A 15,539-nucleotide genomic window follows, 5' to 3' on the forward strand; every position below is an offset into this window, starting at 1 on the left:
TCAGAAACAAGAGTGTGGGGCGGGGGCGGCGCGGGGGCCGCCGGTGCCGGGGGGTCTGGGGGGGCCGGTGTGGCACATGCAGCGGGGGCGGCTCCGGGGGTGACACATGCATGCGGCAGTGAGGGCTGCCCGCGGGCGGACGGACGGACGGACGGACGGATGGAAAAACCGCCCCGGCACTTGGCAGCCGGGCCGGGAAGGGCTTTGGCTGGCAAAGCTCTTCCCCGCCGGGAGCCAAGTGCTTTTGGGTTTTGTTTTCTCTTCTTTTACAGTCAGAATTACAGACAGGAGCTGATGGAGAGCAGGGATTTGATGGCCTTAAGTCTGGACAAAGGAAAAATACCAACAATTTATCTTTATTTTTTTTTTTTTAAAAAAAACCAAACCCAAACCTAAACCCTTCAAAGGAAAAAAAAAAGGAAAAACGAAAAAAAAAAAATCCCCAAACCCCAAACCAAACCCAAACCAAAAGTGTGTCCGTTTTTACAGCAGATACCCCAAGTCATTGAGAAGCCATGAGATCACAGTAAGGGGTGCGGCGCTGCCCGCCGCAGGCTCCTGGGGGGGCTCCTCGCCCGCTCCCGCTCTGCCTCCTCCTGGATGGCTTTTCCAAACGTCTCCCTGGGGCTGGAGCTGCTGGGAGCGGGGGTGCCGATGGATCCGGGGCAGGGAAGCGCTATCTACACCTGGGGAAAAGCCTCTTCGTTTCGGCTGAGAATAGAAAAGTCAAGTGGCAGCAGCTGTGTTAGCGGGGGGGGGGTGTCCCGGTGCTGCTCGGGCGTTGTGGGGGGAATGGGACATGGGACAAGACCTTGGTCCTTGGGCATCCCGGGCACCTCCCGCCGGGACCAGACCAAGGTGGGGACTTTTTCCGGGGCCAAGTGTGGTGGGACATCAGGACCTGGCCCTGGTTGGTGCTGGGGACGTGGCCGCCCCGGGGGACATTGTGGGGCAGAGGACACGGGGGATGTGGCTGCCCCGACTGGGTGGGCTGGGGGGGGGCACAGGTGTGTGTGGAACGGGGGGTCGGGCTGTCTGCGTCTGGGGCGGGGGGGGGGAGGGGGAAGAAGCAGGGGAGCAGAAGGGGCTTTGGCAGCACCAAGCCCCCCGCGGCGCCCCGGGGGGCACCCCGAAGCGAAGCAGGTTCGCCCGGTGCCCCCGGTGCTGGCTCCAAAGCCCGGAGCCAGGCTGGGTGCAGGGGACAGGGAGGACACGACATGGGGGGGATGATGGGGAGGGGGAAGCCGGGACAGGGAGCAGGTTTGTGGGAGACCCGGGCAGCCCTGGGGCCGGGCAGTGGTGCGGCAGCGCGGTGGGAAGTCGCCTTCTTTGGTGTTGCCTGACCGGGACCAGCCGTGGTGTCCCCGAGGGATCACCCAGTGTTTGCCAACACAGGAACGGCTGCAGCTGCTTCGCTGAGGAAGCCGGGATGCACGGGGGGGAACGGCACGGCCCGGCACGGCCCGGCACGGCCGCCGGCTCCGCCAGGGCAGAGCGGTGCATCCACCATTTCCAGCCCTTGTAAGGAGGATGGGGGCCGTGAGGAGGAGGAGGAGGAGGAGGAGGGCTGCTCAGAAATGGCAAGAAGGCGTCCGGCTTTCCTGGTCCCAGACCGAACTTTTCTGCAGACCAGTTGCTCTCTGCAGACTTCTGGCCTCTTGCGGCAAGAGGCGGGTGCAGGCGGGTCTCTGGGGGGCCCCACAAGCAGCTGCGGAAGGGGCCCAGACCCGGGGTTCATCCTGCACTCAGGCCAAAACACCCTCATTCCCACCGGCAGCGCCCGCTGGACCCGCGAGGGGCTCCGCGGGGCCGGGCCCTGGGGCACGAGGACCTCCAAGGGCCACCGAGGACCACCAGGGTCACCAAGGGGCGCCGGGGGCTCCGAGAGCCCCCAGGGTCACCAAGGATCACCAGGGTCTCCAAGGGCCACCAGGCTCACCAAGGACCACCAAGGTCTCCAAGTACTACCGGGGTCCCTGATGGGACCACCGGGGTCACCAACGACCACTGGGGTCTCCGAGGGCTGCCAAGGTCACCAAGGACCACCGGGGCCTCCAAGGGCCACCAGGATCTCTGAGGGCTGCCAGGGTCTCCGTTACCTGCGGGTGAGGAGGGGAAGGAGCTGGCAGCGCCGTGGGAAAGAAGGGCAGCAGGGAGGAGGTGGCAGGAGCAGCAGCGGGATGAGCTGGGGCGGGCAGGGGCAGGCAGAGCTTGGGGGGGCTGCAGGGCAATGGCAGCACCAAGCAGGGGGGCTGGGGACGAGCCATCAGCGGTGCAGAGACGTGGCAAGACAAGCTGCTCCGTGGGCCCACCCGTGCCCACCGTGTCCCGGCAGCAGGAGCTGCCCCTGAGGGACCCAGGGGATGGAGTGGGAGCAGGAGGGACTGGGGGGGCTCTGCAAGCATGTGGCAGCAGGGGACAAAGCCAGGCAGCAAGGGGACAGGTCCCTGTGGCACGCTGTGGGCTGCACAGCAGCCTTAACACCTCGGGCAGGAGGCTCTGGAGCAGCCTGGTAAAAGCAGCCAAACGAATTCCCGGGAAATCCTGATGCTCCACAGTTTGGGAAAGAGCCTGAGTGACACGGTGGTGGCAGATGCCACCCGTGTGTCCCCGCAGGGATGCCGAGGAGCTGGGTGCTCACCGGCATCCCGGGAGGTGCTGGTGCTGCTTCTCCAGGCGTGGAGCAGGGGAAGCAGAAACAACTCGGAGACACAAGCTGTGGTCACAGGGAGGTGACAGAGGGACGAGGAGAGGGGACAGCCAGAGCTGGGGGAGCCGGGGGGGCAGGCAATGCAAAAGCAGGACATCTCTGGAGCAGGACCATCCCCCCCCATGCGGGACCGTGCCAGCAATCCCTGGAGACAAGAGGGGCACGAGCAAAGCAAGTGTGGGCCAAGGAGCCGAGCTGGGAGGGAGTGGGGGGGCTGACCTGGGGGGCGAGGAGAGCTGGGGGGGCTGAGCTGGGGTGCAGGGTGAGGGGGGTGCGTGCCTTGGCTCATGCTGCTGGCACAGGAGAGGGGTGTGGGGGCCGGAGGGGGATTAGAGGGGTGAAGGTGGGAGATGGTCAGGAGAGGCGGGAGATGCTGAGGAGGGGGGAAGGTGGGAGATGCTGAGGAGGGGGGGAAGGTGGGAGATGCTGAGGAGGGGGGGAAGGTGGGAGATGCTGAGGAGGGGGGGAGGGTGGGAGATGCTGAGGAGGGGGTAAGGTGGGAGATGCTGAGGAGGGGGGGAAGGTGGGAGATGCTGAGGAGGGGGGGAGGGTGGGAGATGCTGAGGAGGGGGTAAGGTGGGAGATGCTGAGGAGGGGGGAAGGTGTCAGGTCCTCAGGAGGGTGGGGGTGCTCGGGGGTGCCTGGCGGGGTCCATGGGGTGGGTGGAGGGGACGGGGAGAGCGATGGCAGGGGGGTGACAGGCCAGGCTGCCCCGACAGGGCAGGGAGGTGGAAGGGGCAGGACCTGCTCCGTGAGGTCCCACCCCAGGTGACAGTGGCAGCGTTGTCAGAGGGGCCGGGGTGCCCGGCGAGGGCGGTGGCACCCGTGACAAGGGTGCCGGGCTCAGGCAGGCGCGGCGGCTGCTGCCACCGACCGGGCGCCTCGTGGCTGCCCCGGGGCACGGACCGATGGCCCTTGGCTCGCCGGCCCCGGGAGCAGGGGGATGGCGGCCGGGGGGGGGACAGGCTGTGACCCCCGGGCCCGGCAGCTTCTGAGCGCTCCGGATGGAGCCGCTTGGGCAGGTGCCCAGCGAGAGCTCAGGGAAAAGGAGGATTCATCCCGGGAAGGTCTGGTGTGCCGGCACCACAGGGTCCATCCCGGGGTCTGGTGTGCCGGCACCACAGGGTCCATCCCAGGAAGGTCTGGTGTGCCGGCACCACAGGGTCCATCCCAGGAAGGTCTGGTGTGCCGGCACCACAGGGTCCATCCCGGGAAGGTCTGGTGTGCCGGCACCACAGGGTCCATCCCGGGAAGGTCTGGTGTGCCGGCACCACAGGGTCCATCCCGGGAAGGTCTGGTGTGCCGGCACCACAGGATGCATCGGGGAGGTCCTGGAGTGCTGGAGGGGCTGCTGCCCCTACCCCAGGCCTGGCCCTTTTCCCTGGCTGAAGGTTGTAAAGGTTCAGAGATGTGTGAGGGTCAGCAGGAACCTCCCTGTCCTTCCCTCTAGCACCAGAAGAGTTAATGCCTTTGTGGGGACTCAGCTTTTTGGGAACACCGGTCACCAAGCCATCCCCTCCCGAGCCGGCCGGGCCAGCCCCGACCACCCACCCCCGAGCCGGGGCAGGGCGAGGAGGGGCCACGCGGGGCACCGGGCACCACGCGGGGACACGGGGACACTGGGGGAACGGGGTGACTCCGGCTCCCCCAGCGCCGGCACCACGGGGACCCTGATGCTGGGGCCGGCGGTGCCGCGCGGGGCTGTCCCGGTGACAGCGGCCACTGTCCCCTCGGGAGCGGGAGCCGGTGCCGGACGGGCTCTGGGGGGGGTGGAAGCGCCAGCTCCGGGGGTCTCTGCCTGGCGGGGGGTCGGGGAGGGGGGTCGGGTGTGGAAGACTCGGTGTGTCCCAAAAAACCAAGTTTCGTTTCAGTGTTTCTAAATCTTTAAAATCCAGAGCGTCTGAGAGGAGCTGTCGGGGACGGTGCTTAGGGTTGTTTTTTTTTTCTTTCAAGTTTTGTTTTGTGTTTTTTTCTTTTTCTTTTTTCTTTTTTCTTTTTTTTTTTTTAAAAAAAGACTTTTGTAACATTCACTCAGTCGCTAAAAACTCCCAAGAGCCACGGGCGTCCCGGGGAGGGGTGCGGGCACCGCCTCGCCAGCGTCTCCACAAGTCTAGAGATAAATAGATCTAGGAAAATCATAACAAAATCGGGTGGCTATAGCTATAGATATATAGATATTTGTTCTCTCTTTTCAAATATATAGCTGATTAAAAAGATGCAAAATAAGGATGACTAAGGGCGGGGTGGGAATCCTGTAGTTATCATCTCTTGTAGATCATCAGCTGCTCTCTATATAAATGCACGGAGATTATATATTATCCATCAACGTGTCCCCCCTTGGAAACAAGACCCCAAACCAAGAGGAAATAAAACATCTCCCTCCCTCCCCCCTCCCCCCCCCTCCCACCGAACGTTGGCAAAGCGTTTTCTGCTGGATTCCCCACCAGCTCCCTCCGCCATCCCCAAACATGCTTCGATCCATGCGGTTTCAGCCCCTCTCTCCCCAGGGCACCCGAGCAGCAGCACAGAGTCCAGGCCTGGTCAATCCTACCGGGAATCTCTCCTGGGGCTGGCAGGGCGAGGCCGGGGGCTCCCGGGAGCGGCTCTGGGTGTCCCCGCAGGCGGGACCCAGCCCCGCGCCGGGACCCGTTCCCTGCGGGCACCGGGGGCCCAGCCGGCTCGGCCGCCCCCAGCCCCGGAGGGGACGGGACCACCAGTCCGGAGCCTCCTGCAGCCCTTCCCGCCGGCCCTGCCTGCCTCCCGCAGCCCTGCCCTGCTCCCACCGCGCCTGCGGCTCCGAGCAGCTCGGGGGGCTCCGTGCCACGGACCCCCCGACCTGCCCGCTCGGCCCTGCCCGCGGCGAGACCCCCCCCGGCCCCTTCCCCGGCCGGGGCTGCCCTTGGAGCCCGGGCTGAGCCCCGGCCCCGGCGACGCCCCCGGGCAGGAGCACATCAAGCGATTTACAGGCCAGACTCTCTGGGAGGAAGAGAAACGAGGATGCATTTCATGCAACATTCCTTGTCCCGGGGGCGCCGCGGGGCCGGCGGGGGCCGAGCGGGGTGGGAGCGGGCGGGAGCCCCCGGGCTCCGCGCCCTTCAGTGCAGTGCTCAGAGTAGAAAGAGAATCAAAGTGGGTTTTATTAGTCTAGTAGAAACGTGTCCCCCCCCCCCCCGCGGTGGCTGTGGCAGAGCCGGGGACGGTCAGCTGTCCACCAGCTGCTTGAGCGCCCGCTCGATGTTCATGCGGTGCCCGACCCGGGTCACCCCCAACTCCACAAAGTCCTCCTTGGTGAGGGCGGGCAGGTGCGTGCCCTCGATCTCATGGTCCTCGAACTTGTCTCGGTGCTCCACCAAATTGATGCTTTCCAGCCAGTCCCCGACATCGTACTTGTTCCAGAGGTGCAGGGGTTTCTGCATGAAGGGCCGCGGGGGGTGCAGGGTGTGCAGGGCCGGCCCCGGCGCGGGGGACGGGGACGGGGAGCGGCTCCGGGCGCTCACGCTCCGCACCACAAACCGCACCTCCTTGGGCTCGTGGGGGATGGAGAGGCTGGAAGATTTGAGGATGGTGGGAGGGGTCAGGCCGTAGGGCCGGACGGTGCTGAGGGGCTCTGTCCGATCCAGAGCCGGCTTCACGGGGCTGGGGGTACGTCGGGTGACAGGGTAGCGACTGCCAGGCCGGACTGTGTAGGTGGTCCCGGAGCTCCGCTGGGAAATGGTGCTGAGTTCTCCTAAACTACTGAAAAGTCTGCAGAAAGAACGGTACAGCGAGAGAGAGAGGAGAGAGAGCAGAGGGCAGGGGTGAGGCCGAGGTCCCCAGACACGGGAGCACACACACAACAGACACGGGGGGGCCGGGGAGCCCGCGGGGGCCGGGGCTCTGCAGGCTCGGGGGGCTGGGCTCCCACCAAGGCTTTCCTGCCAGCCCCACCAGGCTGCTCCAGAGGAGGAAGAAGAGGTTTGAGTGACTCTCTCCAGGATTTCCAGCTCCCGGCCAAGCCTGCCCTACCTGCCACGGCTCCAAAGCTCAGCCAGACCCACCAGGGAGGACCACGGCAGGTCCAACCCAGAGACCTGCTGCAGAAGAAGACCCTGCACCTCGCCCAGCCTTGGCGGCAGCACAGCTGTGCTGAAGACCCCCAGCCCCCTGACTCAGCGGGGATCCCCTGTCTCCCCTCACTAACCCACGTGGCTCTTCGGTCCCACCACAGGCCAGGAGCAACCCAGTGCTCCTGAGCACATCAGAACTGGGACAAGAGGGAACCTCCCGGCATCTCCCCAGAGCGCCGGGGGGGAAGGCAGGACCCTCACGTGGCCGTGGGGACAGGAAGAACCTCACACAACTGTGGGGACATGAGGACCCTCACACCACTCCAAGGGTCTGACCATCCCCCAGCTCATTACTGAGGTCCAAAACAGCTGGAGGTGCCTGGTCTGCTCTGGGGTGTCTGATGGGGTCAAACCTCGTGTGCCAGTCCCTGCCCTGAGGAGGAGACCAGCCCGGGAGGTGCTGGGCCTGTGGCTCTGGCTGCACCTACACATGAGCACAGTTCTCTCCTTTACTGCACTCCAGGATTTCCAGCACTGCCAGAGACATCCTACCAGAGCCATCCAAGCACCCTGAGGGGCTTGGGAAGCATGACCCCACTCCAGGGTTTGCCACACGTGGGCTTCACTATGATGGACACAAGAGTCTTCTGCTGAAGATGGACACTGTCCATTCTGTCCAGCTGGGGACAGCACCAGGGCTCCCAGCTGGGTCTGGTGAGGAACCAGTTGAGCTCTATGGTGGGACACACCACATCCCCTGGGTGACACCTCTGGCCAGGGGCTGTCCCTTCAGCATTTAGGGACACTCCTTCTCTACCCGAAATGACGTGGCTCTTCTGTCATTACCTCACAGCTCATGAGTGTGACCAGGTGCATCCTCTACCAGGACTTGAATGATGCTCTTAAGAGAAGTGGATGTGAAAGGAGAGATGCACAAATGGACTGACAAAGCCCTGGCACAGGTATGAAACCCATGCTGTGCTCAACTGACTGGTGGAGATCAGAAGAAACTCCTCCTCCTGCCTTCACTGCCTGTCCCAGCCATGAACAAGTCCTCTGGGAACGCAACAAGAAATGGGTCTGGGCAGGGGAGGGAGGATGAGACCTTCCAGAGCCACTGGCTGCCTGGCTCAGCACAGGGGGCCTCGGGAAGGGTCCCTGCTGTGCCCTGCTCTGGGGTCTCCTTCCATAATGGCCTCCTTCCATGGTTGGACTCCATGATTTTGAAGGTCTTTTCCCACCGAAAGGATTCCACGATTCTCTGGTTCCCTGAGCTCCCCTGCTGACTGTGGCTGGGGAGGGGCCCTAGCTGGGAGGGACTGGGACTCCCACCCCGTCCTCTGCCCTGTGCCCCCTGTGGAAGCCCTGGCTGGGGCTGGGGGGTCTCAGCTCCCAGGAGGGCTCTCAGCAGGGACCCATGTCCCTGCCAGGGCCTGGATGCTCCTACAGCAGATCTGCTGCACCTGGGGACAAAGGAGGCAAAGGGGGTGAAGGGGGCAGAGGGTCCCCAGCCCTGCGCATGGCCGGGGCTGGGGGGCTTCTCTCTTTGCTGAGCAGCCCTTGGCTGCTCCTCCAGGACAGCAGTGTCACTCTGCTTGTCCTCTGAGCCAACTGGTGACACGTGCCAGGCCTGGATGTGCTGCTGAGGCCCCAGCAGTGCCCTGGGCTGGCAGTGTGGCACAGCCTGGCATGGCTCCATGTTCCCTGCCTTCCCACCTCTGGTCCCTCCTGGGACAGATGGACATGCTGGAAACCTCCTGCTGCTGGCAAGAAGAGTCCCAGGGCCAGAGTTAACAGCATCCAGCCTGGCCACAGCGCCCCGGACCCCCCTCTGGGAGGGTAATTAGCACTAATGATGTTTCAGAGAGCTGTCCCCATGAAGATTAGCTTCACTGGCACGTGAAGGCTGCTCCTGGTCTGAGGGCCCAGGCACACTGCCTCTTATTATTCCCACCTTGGCACAGAAAGCCAGAGGGTTGTGAAGATGCAGGAGGATGAGTCACAGCTGGGAAGTGCCACCAGCTGAGGAGCTCAGTGACCTTGAGGGCTTTGGCACAAGAACCAGCAGGAGAAGGGACAGTGCAGCACAGTCCTGTGGTGGCCCAGGACCCCGGCTCACCACTGGGAGTGATGGAGGGGACAAAGTTCCGGGGCTGCTGAGGGACCCCAGGAGCTGGTGACTGGGCAGCACCAATGTGGCCACGGGAAGGTGAAGGAAACATGGCAAGAGCCAAGGTGTGTCCTCCTGGACACAAAGATGCCTTCATGTCCCCACAGGAGATACCGCCAGGCTCTCATCTGCAATTCTGAAGACAGTTCTGGTCACTCACGGCCAAGAAAGGTGAAGAGGAGTGGCCATGGTCATGGCAGCTGGTGTGGCAAAGGCTGGGGTGACCCAGCGAGGTGGGACAGAGGCAGAACTGCTGCTGGAGGCAGTGAAAGGAGATGAGAGACTAGAGCTGGAGGGTGCCAAGACCCCCCAGGTCACCAACACAAGCTCCCTGGAGAGCAAGAGTGGACACCTGGGTGTCAAGCTGATGGTGCTGGAGGAAGCTGGGAGCCCAGGAGGGTCTGGATGGCCCTGCCCAAGGAGGACACGCCTGTGTGTCACACGCACGGTGTGACCAACACATGGGGACTGGAGCCCTGGCCCTGCAACCTGCCATGGGGATGCCCCTTCCCGAGGGCTGGGAAAGCAGCTCAGAACCTGTGCCCAAGCCTGAGGAAACTGTTCTCCAGGAGGAAGGGCAGCTCCTGCAGCTGGGATCCCGAGGGCAGCGTACGCTCCGTGCTCAGGGCTCCGGACACACGGGACATCCAGGGCTGGGGGTGGGAGCTCCTGCCCAGCTCTGGGGGTCTGCAGGGAGGGGGAACGGAGGAATCTCCTATGTGAGCTGACAGCAGAGACCTGCCCCACCAGGGCTGCTGTTTGTCCTCAGCATTGTTGGGTCTAGGCTGCTAATTGAGAGGGTTCCTGGTGGCATCGCTCCAGAGGATCCACAGCAAATAACTCGAGCCCTCGTGTCCAGCTGTGTCCTGGTGTTCCTGCTGCCCCTCTTGCAGGAGATGGGGGTAAGATGGTGCAGGTAGAGCCCAGGCAACAGCATCTCCTGCCCCAACCCCCAGATCTGCTTCTGCCTCCCACAGCCAAGGGACCAACAATTCCCTGCCGAGAGGAGCACGTCCTGTGCAGGGGATGGGCACACGATGGTTGTCCAGCAGCTGTGGAGATGCTGGTCCCATGAGAACCAAGTCCTGAGGTGGGCTCTGCTCCAAGGCCTTCCTGGCACAGCTTCTCCTTGGCTTGGTGGCCGGGGAAGTTGGCTGCTCCTGCTCGTGGGAAGGGATTGCTGGAAGCAATGAGACATCAGCCACGTCCCCATCTCCGCGGCGGGCATGTCCCGGCACCGAGGTGGCAGCAGTGCCACCACAGCCCTTGTTGGCCATGGCTGGTCAGCAGATGTCACCTGCAGGTCTGTCCTCTGCAGGGCACCAGCTCAGGCATGCTGGCACTGTTCTGTTGGTCCCCAGCACCTTCAGCAGATCCTCTGCAGACATCCCTGCTCTCTGATGTCCTGCCCAGCTCTGGAAGCCAACCATTATGGGCCACCAGTCCAGCTCCTTGGTCACAGGCACTTCATTCTGCTCTGAAGCCAGCCACAGGTTCCTGACTGTCCCTGTCCATGAGTGGCTCCTTGGCACAGTGTCCCTTCCAAGGACTCTACACGATGCATGGTGACATCTGCTCAGAGGGGTTTTCCCGGATCTCTTCCACACGGCAGGATCCTCTTGGCATATCAGGCCTGTTGCCAGAGGAACATGGAGCCCAGAGCTGAGCACCAGCTGCAGGCTGGGGCCACGAGGACCTGGGCTGTGCCAGCTTTCATGAGCACCAGGGCCTTGTCCCCTCCTCCAGGCAACACCATGTCAATGGAATGTAACGGAGCTCAGTGAGCAAAAGGAAAGGCTTCACTTCCCATTTCTGGTGGTGCCTCAGCTGGGCCTTGGAAGACCAGCAGCTCAGAGAAGGTGGCCACAGGCTGCTCTGTGAGTCAGGACACAGCAGCTCTAATCACTGTTCTAGAGCTGCCATTGAGCTTGTCCTCTCCACCTCCTGAAGCCCGGGTTCCAGCAGCTCTCGGCCCATCCCAGAGCTCAGCAGTGGCAGATCAGAGGCCTGGGTTGCTGCTTTGGTGCCAACAGATGAACCCATCTTCCGAGGGGCAGTGACAAGGCCTGGTTGTGCACCAGAGCACATGGTGGACCTGCCTGGAATCAGCAAAAAGCAAAGAAACACCAGCTCGATGGAGAAGGACTTTCTGACCAAAGAAAGGCTGAGGTGTTTGCAGGAGAGCTAACTGGTCCTGCTGGGAATGCTTTTACCAAAGGTATCAAAAAGCAGATTTCTGGAGCGAGTCACTGATGGAGGAGGATTCTTCCTTTGAACTCTGCATCTCCCTCCAAGTTCCTTCAGGACAACAAAGCTGAGGCCAGACTCTGCAGCAGAGGAACCACACTCCGGATCACTCCAAGGAGAAACGCTTCCCTCTGCCCAGCAAAGCTTCCTCCTGCTGCTCTTGCCTTCCAGGTGCTTCCACGCTGGCCCTCAAAAGCATCTCCACTGCTCTCCATCAGGGCTGCTTGCAGGACTGGCTCCTGGGATGAACAACCTCCACTGACTGAGGAGGGAGACCTGAGACTGCTCCTGTGCTGCTCCATCAGCGCTCGCTGCACCTGAAGGCATCACCAAGGGCATCTCCAGCAGATAAAGGTCATCATCCCACTCAGGGCTGGTCAGGCACCCCCTGGGACACTGTGATCTGGTCCCTGCTGTACAAAAAACTGTGGACAGGCTGGAGAGGGTCCAGAGAAGGGCCACAATGATGATCCAAGGCCTGGGAAGCCTGTGAGCAAAGGCTGAGGGAACTGGGTTTGTCCAGCCTGGAGAAGGGGGGGTCAGGGGAGACCTCAGGACCACGTTCCAGTGCTTGGAGGGTGGCTACAAAGGAGATGGAGACCCCCTTTGTACATGGAGTGACATGGAGAAGCCAGGGGGTGGTGGGTGCAAGTGACTCCTGGGGACACCCCGACTGGACACAAGAGGAACATTTTCTGGAATGAGAACAATCAGCCACGGGAATGATCTCCCCAGGGAAGTGGTGAATTCCCCAACACTGGACACAGAAGATTCAGCTGGGCTTGTCTGAAGTGATTCAGAGGGGCTTATCTGATGAGCCAGGGCAAGTCAGGATGTTCCCTGGATCTGCTCTGATTTCCTGCTGTCATTCTCCTCTGGACTGCCCTGGTGCCACCAGCACTCCCAGGAAGGCAGGGACATCTGGCACCTCCCAGCTCTTCTCTTGCACCAAAGGAAAACAAAGGGATGCTGAGAGGGAAAACCTGCAGGACTGGCACCCAGGACTGGGGTTCATGGTACCCAACGTTCTGCCCCTCCTGAAGGCAGGTCCCTCCAGCAGGGCTGGTGGTGCTGAAGAAGCACCAGAAGATGAACAGATGACCAGAGGCCACAGGCATGGATGGGAACATGGGAAAGTCCACTGGATATGCAGAACCCTTGATCATGGTGTGGGTGACCCAGCACTGGGGTGTCCAGTCAAGTGGTGGAGTCCTCATCCCTGGAGATACTAAGAATCTGACTGGACAATCTCCTTGGTGGTCCTGCTTGAGTAGGGGAGATGATCTCCAGGAGTCCCTGCCAACCTGAGCCCTTCTGTGGGTCTGTGAATTGGGACTGGGGGGATCATCCCATCCCGTGACCAGCCAAGAGCAAATGAACTGTGAGCCAGCAGAGCGTGGGGGAGTGAGTGCCCTGGGTCCTCCCTTCGGGCTGGAGCTGATGGACCTTCCTCCAGACCTTCCAGGCAGTGTCCTCAGCCCTCTCTGGGCACACTCAGCAAGCAAACAGCAGCACATTCCTGCAGCACCATCCATGCCCAACCTTCCCTGCCAGGCCCCCTTTCCAGCGTCACCTCTGTCCCCTCACTGCCCGCGGTGCAGAGGACACTGGTGGCATCAGGAACATCACCAGCATCTGAGCCCATGAGTCACGGGGCTCTCTGGCTGCAGAACTCAGCCCTTGCTCCCAGCTGCCCAGCTCTGTGCACTCGGGAACACACCAAACCTCCTCTGCTCTGCAGGTCACTCACGGCTCGTTTCCCTCTGGCTCTTCACTGTCCTCTCCAAGTTCAACGTCCCCCCCAAACTTCCTGCAAATCACTTCTCAGGAATCACGGTGGTTTTCAGACAGTTCATGAATCTGTGAAGGGAAACGGGGCCCCAGGACACCCCACCTGCCTGTCTGCTGCCACCCTTTTGCACCATGAAAACCAACACGCTGCTGACTCCTCATTGCTGGCATTTTCTCCCTGCAGAACACGTCCAGACCGAGGTCCCACTTCTTGCTCTGCAATAACTGCTCAGCAGATCAATCCCTCTCCTCTGGCTCCAGGGTCCAGCTCCCGAGCCACAGGCTGGAACAAGGACCTGCTGGCTTTGCTCCTGGGCTGGCAGGAGATGCCCTGCCTGCCTTCCCAGAGCGTGGAAGATGCTCAGGAGCCTGCAGAGGACAACCCTCCCTGCCTGCACCAGGACAGCTCTGCACCACGGCTGTGGAGCAGCCCTGAAGAAGGAGGAGCAGAGAAAGGAGAGCAGGGATTGTAGTGCCTCCATGGAGGGAGCGAAGTTCCTCCAGACTTGCTCAGTCTGCTGGGATCTGACTTCCTTCTGCTTATGCAAGAGCAGCCAAGGGAAGAAGCCCTAGAAGTAGCACAGACTCAGCATCTTCCTGGACTCTGGGGGTGACCAAGGGACAAAGAGCTGGTTCCTGCAGCTGCAGGAGAGGGGAACAGGCAGCAGGCAGTGGTGTGAGCCGGGCAGTCAGCCAGAGCCCCCTCCTCACAACACCAGCTGTGACAAACCCTCGTGCCAGACCCTGTGGCACCAGCACAGTCTGGGGGCCACACGTGGGGCTGCAGGACAGCAGCACGGGCCAGAAGCTCCAGGAGCTCAGGAGCTGCTGGGGGAGAACAGTTTACACGACAGATGGAGACGATGACTTATAAAGACCAGAAAAATGCATCGAGTCCCTTCAGCAGTGACTTCCCCCACGCCCCAGCACAGGGAGAGGAGGGTCCTGCCTGGCCAGACGGCAGCACCGGGCAGGCAGCTGGTGCCAGCAGAACCATCACCCACCACAGCACAGCCCAGCAGGGCCAAGCCTGGCAGGGGACAGGGAGGAGGGGACATGGTCAGGGAACAGCATCACACACAGAAACACTGACCACAAAACACCCCAGGGGGACAGGAAAACCAGTGAGTGGGTGGAAGGCAAAGGCAGCAGATGGGGATGGAAAACAAGGCACACGTGTCAGCTTGGAAGGTGATGAGAGCCCGACTGAAGCACCTGGGAGGGGACAGCACATCCGTCCCAGCTCTGGATGTCCCCAAGGCTGAGCAGTCAGCTCTGGGGACACTTCTGGGAAAGGCCTGAAGGGACAAACAGCAGAGCTTGAGGAGCAGCTCAGACTGAGCTGGAGGAAGCTGTGCTTGGTTTCATGAATCACTTTCTAGTTCTTGTCTAGTCACTTCAAGCAGAGTAAGACAATCCAACAATCCACTCCAGAGAGTGGTGGCAATTGTCACTGTTTCACCTCCTTGTGGAAGCTGAAGATCTAAGCAATGGGTTAGCATCACTGATGGAAGCCCTGCTCCTGCTGCTGTCCATTTACCATCCCAAAACAAGTCAGTTTCCCTCTTCTCTACTGATTCCTCCCCATGGGACCAGGGTCCAGCCCTGATCTGCTGTGATGCTCAGAGGACCCTGTTCACTCCTGGACCAGCCCCTGCCCAGGTCCTTCTGTGAACACCTTGCCCTTCTGATGGAGCTTGTCAGGGGCAGCCAGGAGCACACAGCACTTCTGCTGGCTTGGTTTGGGCTTCTGCTCTCCCCAAGGGCACGTCAGACACCACCCGGATAAAATCCAAAGGCTGGGTTGGGGAAAACACCAGCCAGCCAGGAAAGCCCTGCAGGGATATTCCCTTGTGTGTCTCCACCTAATGCTGCCCTCCTGTCACCAAACTGCTGCTTTGTCCCTCTCACTCCCTCATTTCCCTGCTCTCTCTGCTCACACCAGTGCAGCCAGTTGCTCCCTGGTGCTCAGTTGTCATCCCTGCTCTTCTCTGCTGGAGCATTTTCCCCTGACCTCAAAAGATGAACTGCCCTTCCTGGCTCACCACACTGTCCTACCAGCTTCAGCAGCACCTGTCCCAGGGCCAGCCTGTCCCACCTTCTCCTGAGCTCGGGGCTCCCTGTCCCAGGACTGACCCGGAGCAACACCCCTGGAGCTCAGCAGGTACCACACAGCAGGGGACAGGCAGGTGGAAGCTGGGGCAGTTGATGCCCAGTTGCCCTTCACTGGGGGCACCTACAGGCTCAGAAGTGATGGTCCGAGTCCAAAAGGTGCCCAGAAAAGAAGGACTTGGGACTTTTCCTACTTCCTCTCAGGTGAGCTGGGGGAGGGCATGCTTGTGTTTGCTTTTCCAGCTCCTGATTTGCAGAACTGAGCTCAGAGAGCTGAGCTGGAGGATCCCTCCTCCTGCCACCTCCAACAGTGGGCACCACAGGGCCCTGGGGTCATGTCTGTGTGCCCTGTGCTGGAGCAGGGCTGGGAGAGGGGGACAGGGCTGCAGGTGCCTGCTGAGAGTGCCAGGGGCAGGAACGGAGCCATGTCTGATGTCTGAGGAGCCCTGGGCTTGTCTCTTGC

The 15,539-nt window shown here is 61.7% G+C and overlaps 1 protein-coding gene across 5 annotated transcripts in view; it reads right to left on the minus strand.

Moving 5' to 3' along the window:
- Positions 1-6: 6 nt before the first annotated feature.
- Positions 7-15,539, minus strand: part of SHANK3 (SH3 and multiple ankyrin repeat domains 3) — a 311,807-nt gene continuing 296,274 nt past the window's right edge. For 3 of the 5 annotated variants that reach the window (XM_051612081.1, XM_051612074.1, XM_051612067.1), the window contains one exon: positions 5,143-6,454. In XM_051612081.1, coding sequence (XP_051468041.1) covers positions 5,911-6,454 — 544 coding nt within the window. In that variant the 3' untranslated portion in view covers positions 5,143-5,910. Of the gene's footprint in view, positions 325-5,142; positions 6,455-15,539 lie in introns of those variants that run through there. The other 2 variants (XM_051612097.1, XM_051612090.1) reach the window with 2 other exon arrangements.

The sequence above is a fragment of the Apus apus genome, chromosome 1 (genome assembly GCF_020740795.1).
Source record: "Apus apus isolate bApuApu2 chromosome 1, bApuApu2.pri.cur, whole genome shotgun sequence".
In the NCBI taxonomy this organism is placed as follows: domain Eukaryota; kingdom Metazoa; phylum Chordata; class Aves; order Apodiformes; family Apodidae; genus Apus; species Apus apus.